This window comes from Agelaius tricolor, unplaced genomic scaffold (assembly GCF_023055355.1).
Source record: "Agelaius tricolor isolate 1412-34295 unplaced genomic scaffold, bAgeTri1.0.p SCAF_13, whole genome shotgun sequence".
NCBI classification, from domain to species: domain Eukaryota; kingdom Metazoa; phylum Chordata; class Aves; order Passeriformes; family Icteridae; genus Agelaius; species Agelaius tricolor.
In genome coordinates, this window is record NW_027269273.1 from 13,285,447 (window position 1) to 13,294,884 (window position 9,438).

General features: G+C 43.9%; 1 protein-coding gene across 1 annotated transcript; it reads right to left on the reverse strand.

Annotated features, from left to right (window-relative positions):
* Positions 1-797: 797 nt before the first annotated feature.
* PPIF (peptidylprolyl isomerase F) lies at positions 798-8,708 on the reverse strand. Its single transcript, XM_071438795.1, has 6 exons — positions 8,250-8,708; positions 6,189-6,219; positions 5,248-5,336; positions 2,947-3,043; positions 2,136-2,211; positions 798-1,733 (listed from the first exon to the last, which is right to left on the reverse strand). Exons 1-6 carry the CDS (start codon positions 8,436-8,438, stop codon positions 1,598-1,600), a joined length of 618 nt encoding a protein of 205 aa, XP_071294896.1. The 5' UTR covers positions 8,439-8,708; the 3' UTR covers positions 798-1,597.
* Between the last annotated feature and the right edge of the window lie 730 nt (positions 8,709-9,438).

Consider the following 9,438-nt stretch of genomic DNA (forward strand, 5'->3'; position numbering starts at 1 on the left):
TGCTTTCAAGAAAGGAGCAGACTTTTTTTTTTGGTGGCAGAAGTGTATTTAATAATTTTCATATACAAATTAGGAGAATGCACAAAAAAATTGTTATTGTATCCAAGTGAAATAAGCCAAACCAACACAATTTAATACTTAAGAAATACTACATTGATTAAGTAGCTACAGTGGAAAGAATAAAAAGCTTTTCAATTCCATTTTTTGCAAAATTACATTCTAAATACTCCTTTGCTCACACGAGTGCAACCCCCAATTCAAAAAACATCCAGTACAAAATAGTTTTAAACCCACATATTATCATCCTGCAATGAAAATAAATTCACATTTGAAGAAAGCCATCACAGTTTTTCTCTTATGAGATTATTGCACAAAACAATCATGTGCTTTTTCCCACAATCATTGATACTTTACAGCCATAGTGATTCCAAAGGCAGTGGTGTGAGATTCCAGCATTTGTTGCTGCTTTAGTATGCCGTATAGAACATGCATCCTGCTTTATACAAATGAAATGTATAAATTCAGCTGATTCGCTGAATTCTTTCCTTCTCGTGCATAAACCCACAATAACCATTTTGCTGCACTGATTAGGCCTTGTGAGTCTGTGGTGACCAATTCTGACTGATGGTGATGATACATAAGAAGAAATCATAATCCAAGTAATACCCAAGTTGGGCTGACTTCACAGGATCAACATGACAGAAAGGCAATCAAACCTATTTCTCACTCAAGCAAGCTCACTATACTGATTATATTCTCAAAGTACAAAAATAGGCCATATATTGAGAACTGAGCTGTATTCCTCACAGAACCAGATCCCAGAGCAGAAGCACACTTCAAGTTCACAGTTCCATAATAGTCCTGAGATCCTTTGGCAGGATTGAGGTGAGGTCCTATTGCCAGGTAGAGCTTCAGTAGTAGCCTAACTCAACCTAAAGCAATTTACTTAACCCAAAAGTCAAATTGCTCCACTGAAGCAGGTCAGGTAGAGTTTATTTTTAAAAAGTAGTCTGAGGCTGTAATAAAGACCAAACCAGAATTAATTTTAAAGAAACCCACAGTTGCTCATTAAACCTACTGGATAGAATTTAACTGAGACACAAAGAAAATGCCAGTGCTGTTGCAGATAGCCTTGAGAGCACTGGTCAGTAGTATTGCTTCAAAATGATGAGACGAACAACAGAATAGGAATTTATTAGCACCAAAGGAAACATGGCATATCTCAATTTATACCTAACCCCCAAATGCAGAACCCCTGCTGTCAACTCCACCACCCATTGTAACAGCTGAAACATCCAAATACTAAGGACAGTATCAACACTGCAGTCAGGTACACCCTGGTGACTTCAGCACTTCTTGCAAAACACAAGGGGACTCTACCAAACCAGTGTGTCTACCACGGTGGTGCACGTACAACATGCTTCAGTTACTATTTTATGGTTTTTATCAATATTATTCAGTATAAGTATAAAAGTTGGACCAAGCTAAATAAAAAACACAGTTCCATAGGTGCTACTTTTGAGATAAGAAATGTGTGGGTGTTTTTATGATTCATTTTTCACAGCATCCAAGTTGTCATGAAGGGTAGGGCAAAAGGTCAGGACAGCTGGCCACAGTCAGTAATGACAATCTTTTTGGAGGGTTTTCCACTCTTGGAACCAAAGCTCTCAATTTTTTTCACTACATCCATTCCTTCCTTTACATGCCCAAAAACAACATGCTTTCCATCTAGCCTGTAAAACAAATACACAAAGGCAGTTTTACTTAAAACATAAAGACAGTGTTAGCAGATCTTCATAGCTCTCACCTGCTGACCAACTCTGTGGCAAAGGCTCAACTGCCCTTCAAGTGACACAAAGCTTTATAACATGAATTTAGTTCTGGACCTGATAAACATTCTGAGGGATAGCAGCCTTGTTGCTGTCACAGCTCTTCCTCCCTCAAGTAACAAAACCAATTTATTTTCTCTTGGAATGAAGTAATCCGGAAGTAACAAGAAGACAAAGAACCAACCAATCAAACAAACAAAAAAATACCAACCCACAAGCAACATAACAAAAATCCCTAAGAAAACCCCAAACCCTTCAGATTCAGGCATCAATTAATGAGGGCAATCTGCAGGGCTGAGAACCTACCAGTCAGTTTTTGCAGTGCAAATGAAGAACTGGGATCCATTTGTGTTGGGTCCTGCATTGGCCATTGAAAGCACACCTGGAACAGCAGCAGCTCGTTAGACTGGTGTAACAAGTATGCAGCGCAAAAGACAATTTTCCTCTGCACATTTAAACTAAAGATTAACAGAAGATGTGATAGTCTCACCGTATCTCCAAATAATTTCTAATGCCAACTTCCTGCCTTGGATTATTCCCTCCTGCCCAGCCCCCCTTGGTTCCAGAGCAACAGTGTTAGTAACATAATTAGCTGTACACGCCCTGAACGCAATTAACACCAGCTAACCTTTCCTGTGGTTCAACAGCAGCAGCCTCCTGGGACAAGGAAGTAACAATGCAAATAAGAGAGACTATAGAATTCAATTAGATATTCTTTTGTATGGCCTTTCCTTTGCTTTTTCTGGTGTTAATTTGAGCTTAAAAGGACATACCTGTGTTACCTACTAAATAAGAAATTCCAGATTGCTTTGTTTTACTTCTGCAGTAATCTTCAAGTAGAAATTCAACTCTATGACTTATGAAAGCAGTAATTTCACCTTTGGACAATTTTAAGTCCCCTTATTGGCTGGCATATATTTGTAGAACAGTCCACACCAATAAGCATATGCCAGGGACAACACATTGTTCAACATTGTTCAATTTCTTTGATACTTCTGTAATTACCAAGTGACCCATAAATCTAAAAACACTTATTTTTTAAAAAACACATCTTCATAAACAATGCTTTATCATAGGTTATAGTCTTCAGAAGGTAAAAAAGAAAATGTTTATTTACCGGGTCCTACATGCTTAAGTATGAAATTTTCATCTGGAAATCTACTGCCATAAATGGATTTTCCACCAGTTCCATTATGATTTGTAAAGTCACCACCCTGAAACAGAAAAAGATATTAACTCTACTAACATACATGGACTATTTCATATCAGAAGTAATGTTATTGCAAATACACACACTTGCTCTAATTTAAAAGTGACAACATTAACAAATTTTCTTCAGTTTAAGGATGAGCATGGCCACTCAATTTAGAGCCAGTACAGTCAGGCTAAAAGTAGATTTCTGCTTCAGATATGGCTGATATTCTCTATAACTGCTACAACCATCTCTCTGTGTTACCAGCCTTTCTCCCAGAAGTGATGGAACAAACAGCAGTAATTTTAAGAAACACCTCAAAGGCCTCAAAACCAAATCACTTAAGTTCATTACCACAGGCAAGACCTACCAACTCCTTTTTCCCCCCTCTTTTCTTCCAACAGGTATAAACACTGGTCAGGATCTCCATTATTATTACCCTTTGCTATTTCTAGGTTTTGCTGTTTGTTACACCAGAGCTATGTTAAGCTTATGTTAGCTGACCCCATGCTGCTTGCCAGAAGAGATGTGACCACCTGTCTCAGGTTAAACACAAAAAACCGGTTCAAACAAAAAATGCACCCACGGTGACTCGCCAAGGTGGCTCCCAACCACTGCTCCCAGCCACGTGCCATCTCCTCTGCAGGAGTGACACCACCTGTGCCAGAGAGAACTCATACCCAACAGGTAGTGCATGTGACCCTCAGCTTCCCTTTGTCACCCTGAGTAACCTCCTACAGGTGGTGTCACAGCTGCTCCTACGCAGTCCCAGAGCTATGTGCTGCATGCCGTGTGGAACCATGGAACTGCCCAGTCCCGGATATGATGGCCCTCAATTAGGCCATACCAACTGCCTGAATCACATCAACAATCCATCTCAACAAATGCAGGAGCCACTACTGTTTTCTCTCACTTGAAAATTGCTGAAACCCATGACAGTATTTCCACTTCAGCAATGACCTCTGAGTAATTCCTAAACATCAATTCATTATCTCACCATACCATAATCAACCATCTAGCATCCTGATTTCCAGTCCAGCTGGGGGGCCAAAGCAGGGCAGGCAAGCCCAACAGATTTAGAGGGAACTTCACAAATTCGTGACAGAATTCAAAGTAGGGTTTGTGTTTGTATTTTTTTAATGCATTTCTGATCCCAGAAAGACTTCTAAACTCTATCCCTCTGTCAGCATCACAAAACCTTAGTTTGCATTTGAAAGGCAGGAAAATAGGTCCTTTACAGCACACCTGTCCCTTTTTTTCTTCTTAAAAATAGGTCATACAACTAGGGCCTCTTGTTCTAACAGATGTGGTTTTTGCTTAAAAAAACAATTGAGGATGGGAGACTATCATTATTAAATTCATAATAATTTTTATTTATATATTAAATATAATATTAATAAATTCATTAATAAATAAAGCATGCTTACTTATAACCTTCAAACTTCCTTAAAATTTTCTCAGATTTTTTACAAAGCCATTCAACAATGCAATGTTGTTGAAATGTACCCTTTTTTAAGGTAAGAGAGGACCACCAGGAATCCTGTGCACTACAGCAGCTCCATCCTGTTCATCTACCAAGCAGCGTACAAAAAGAAGCTTTAAAAAAGCTTTGTTGTTATTCTGGTTGCTGCTGTTTAAGTAAAAAGATGTTAATATGCATGGGCTGTTGTCCAGAATTTCAAAAGATCTGTTCTTTAAACCAAAACAAAATCCATCTCAGATGCATCACCCCAAAAATCAACCCAGACCAACACTTTTGGTTTCCTTGTCCCCTCCATATTACAGAGACATTAAAAAAATACAAAAACACATTGTCTATTGTGAATAGATTATTCTGCTGGGAATAAGGAATGGACATGTTGTTTGTCAGCTCACAGAGAACAGTAAGGTAGATTGTCCTTCTACCCACAACTGCTTCTCCCAAGCAATGCCATGTAGTCAGCTCTGCCCCACACTAAAGTACACTCCTCTACTACAGCAGAAAGCCTTCAGACAGGCTTCTTCTGACCATCCACAAATAACTTACACTTATTTGTACAAAAGATGAGCTAAGCAACAGCTATTACAAAAATATCAGAAATGCAAGTCATGCTGTCACTTCTTTGTTGTTTTGTTAGCAAAGGTTAGAGCAGAGCCATTTCAAATGTTACTACTAGTCTGTTTCTAGAAATATGTAAACAATATAAAATTAAATTTAATAAAAAAATTAAAAACCCCCAACATTACCTGGCACATAAATGAAGGAATCACTCTGTGAAAAGTGGATCCTTTATATCCAAATCCCTTCTCACCAGTACAAAGAGCTCTGAAGTTTTCTGTGGAAACAAAGCATAAAGTATTATATTCTGCATTGTAAGTGGCAATACAAACACAACTGGAATAACCATGGCCCAAGATTATAAGCTTCAAAAACTTGATTGCATCTTTAAAGTATTATCAATCTATCAGTTATTTCCATACCTTAAAAAACCCCTTGTATAAAGCCAAGAAAAAAAAACCCCTTCTTTAGCCTCAGGACAGGGTACCAACATAAGTCTTTTCCATCTCATCTCCCTTTTATTTTGCTGTGACTCCAATTCTCCAACTCCCCCCACTTTTGCCTGTAGTCACAGGTTTCATTTTCTGACTTTGATGCCTTTGTTCTTTACAGCAGTTGTGAGGATTATGTCTTTTTTTAAAGGATATTTGTCTAATAGGAACTAAAAAGTACAAGTTTTTTTCAGAACCACTAAATAATCAGAAGAGGAAGGAAACAAATGATAAAGCACAAGAACTTTCTAAAATTAATTCACTAATCAGCTAGTGACCAGAAAAATAAAACCCCATATACTCTTTGGAAACTCTAAGAAAGACTACCCCTTTGATTTGCCCTTCCCCATTTGCTCTGGGGTTTGATTTTAATGTCAGCTAGTGTGGTTTAAACATATTCAGCACCATTAACCCAATATATGAACTGTACTGTCTTGGTGCAAATTGCAAAATCAAACTACCTGGAAAAATAACAAATATCATCTCCTCACTAACACTTCCTGTCATATTTCTCCATATAACAACTGGGGATAGAACATGAAAAAAAGTTGTAAAGGGTAAAAGCACCTTCTCATTCCTGAAAATCACTATCTATAAATTAAGTATTTAAGTATGAAATTCTGAAGATGCTGCCTCACCTGCTGTCTTTGGGACCACGTCAGCTTTCAGCTGTTAAAGAAAAATAAACAGACAAATTCATAAGTCAGCCTTTTCAAATGTACATAAAAAACATTTACATGAGAGACTCTTCTCCCAAAGTGTTAAGTTATCTGAAATCACAAGCCATCCAAAATTCCATGAATACCTCAAAACTTTCCAAGCATTTGGCCAGCAATGAAAAATATCCCCTGAATGAAACCTTTAGCCAGTTAATGAAGAGCCACTTGAGCAGTCTCTAATGGTTTCACTGATCGATTCATAATTGAGCAGTACCTAAGAAGAATCTTCATAATAGACCCCAAGAGTTTGGATACAACTAGAGAGACCAAAGTCCTCCTCCAGCCCCCACACAGAACCAGCTGTTGAAAATGACAGAAAAGGCAAAGGAAACAGAAGAGTAGAAACTGTGCATCAAAACCAACTTATGTTACATATGCATTTGCAACCAACGAAAACTTCTGGTTTTGATTACTGTACATCTTTTTACTATCCTTAAAAAGGGACATAAAACTGGCCATACTAGCCAGACCAGTTTTACCTAGCCGGACATCCTGACCAGCAGCAGACGCCTGGAAACTGCATGGCTGCAGTAAGATTTTAATGTTCCTTCCCTAGGCCACTCTTCTCAGATAGCTATAACTTGCAGCAGAAGACCACTACAGCGCAGCCAAAGATTCAAGGTGATGCTGCAATGCATTCAGACTATCTCTAAACTGGGCAGATTAAACAACTTTAGCATAGAAATTAAATGTTACCACAAGAAACACAGGAACATTCATGCTATTTTTTTAATAATACCACCCAGAATAAGGAACTTGAAGAGTAATATTTTTACCTATGACTCCCTGAAATGCTACCTCCTGAGAGCACAACAGCTAGAACAGTCCAATTTATTAATACGCTAACACTACCGATAAATAAAAATATACTGGGCTCTAGTCTCAAAGGAACCTCTTTTAGAGAGAGCTCTGATGAATTATATTTTAAAAAAATACTACAAATACAGACCCAAGGTCTGTATTTGTAGTATTTCACTGACTTCCCTCAGCAGGCAGCATTCCTAAGAGCTTCATTCGCTCTCCAGCCCGTGGTTCTGGAGCACAGCCCTCACTCTTTCCTATACACACCGCATCTATGTGAGGCACATCCCGGCCCGAGGGTCGCATGTACATAACGTAGTACACGGTGCCCACGGCGCTTTTTTTCCTTTAAGAACTGATATTACACAAGTTTTTCTCTTCAGGCCTTCTTTACATGGCCGAGCATTTCAGAGACGGGATTTTTCAGGATAGAGCCAGCTGGCACCCGGCTCTTGAGCTTGCTGTCAGCAGCGCGGTGCCCTTCGCTGCACGTGGAGCCGGAGGCTCGAGGAGGAGGGAACTTCAGGAAACTGTCAGCCTCAGGATGCACAGGAACCACACAGCGAGCGCCCACTAAAACACAGGATGAACCTGGGGGCGCGGTTGAAGGGCCCCACGGGCCGGCTGCCCCAGGAGCAGCGGCCCCCGGTGGGAAGGCCAGGGACCCCGGTGCCGCTGGGACACCGCTTGCCCCTCTCAAGCCAGCGGCACACGACAGTAGCGAGTTCATTCTTGTTCAGTATTTCTGAACTATGCAACTTCCTTCGAGGCTCGCAGCCACACCAGGGCCGTGCCCTCCGCCCCGGCTGTCCCGTGGGATGGCCTTAGGGACCGGCCGCGGGCACAGGCGGGCCGCGGCTCAGCGAGAGACCCGGTCCGAGCCCAGCCCACCCCTCCTGAAGGAACCGTACCACCGCCCTCTCGCCCCGGGAGAGGAGCCCCAGGGCAGCCAGGCAGCGGCTCCGGCAGGCGGGCGAGCCCGCCATCCCCCGGGCCCCTCTCCCGCCCGCACCGGGATCTGTGTGCCCTCGCCGCGGGCCCTGGAGCCGGCGCTGCCCGCCCGCCCTGACCTTGCCCGCTCCCCAGCCGCCATGCCCGGGGCCAGGCCGCCCTCAGCTCCGCAGCACCGTCCCCTGGGGTCCGTGCCGGGCCGGCTTCCCGCAGCCCCCGCGCCCCTACCTCCAGCACGACGCGTCCCAGCGGCTGATTGTCGGCGCCCACGTCCAAGTACACCACCGGGTTCGGCGAGCCTGCGCCGGCCCCGCTGCAGCCGCGGGTACCGGCCGCCCACATGCAGGCGAGCCCCGGCGGCGGCAGCAGGTCCCCGGGCGGGCGAAGCAGGCGGCGGGCGGCGCTCAGCGCCAGCATCCCGCGGGCGGACAGAGCGCAAAGCGGACGCTGCCAGCCACAGACACGCGGACAGATACAAGGACACGCCGCCGCTGCCCCGCGGCCTTTATGGGCTCCGCCGCGGCGCCGCAGCGCCCGCTGGTGACGGCGGCAGCAGCAGCAGCGTAGGGTGAGATGGCGGCTGGGGCGGAGCGGGCTGAGGCGCCCTGGGGCTGCCCAGCGGGCTGAACGCGGGGCCCGGGCAGTGCCCAGCGGGCTGAAACCCCAGGATGAAGCTGGAGACGCGCTAGAAGGGCTCCACGGGCCGGCCGGGGCGGAGCGGGCTGAAGGTGGGGAGCCGGCGGCCCCTCGTGCTCGCCCCTGCTGCTCTCAGTGCTGTCCCCTCCCCGCCCACCATTGCCCAGCGATTGTTTGGGGATGTTTGTGGGGATCTCGTTTGTCCGTTTGCGTGTGGGGCTTTTTAGGGTTTTTTGCACATTTCCTCACAGCTCCCTTACCCCAACAGAGACGGGGAAGTTTCTAAAATTTCATCATTCTACACAATGGCTCCGGAGAGCACCTTGGCGGGGAAGGCGGCGCAGCTGTCACAGGTGCGGGATAATTGGGATCAGCGGGGGCACAGGAGTCACGGGCAGCACCCCGGGAGTTTCGGCACTGACGCGTCTCGAAACGCGGGTGTCCCTGAGTCACCCCGCAGCGCAGCCCCGGCCGTGCGCTCAGCAGCGCTCCGGAGCCCGCCTGCGCTTGGGCCGCAAACCTGCCCCGGGGATTACGGTAATAGCAGTCCCGGTTTAATGTAGTGAAATATCGTTCGTGTTTTAGATGAAAATAACAACACATATAATTTTAAGTTTTCTTAATTTAGCAACTTAGATGAAAATACTCAGTACACATTGATATTACTTTTTAGATATTATTTTGAATTTTCCAGTTTCCATCCTGATTTCAGGTATAAGTACTTCCAAAAGTTCTTCAAATTCTTAATGCCATAAGATATCAAAAAAAAAAAAAAAGAAAG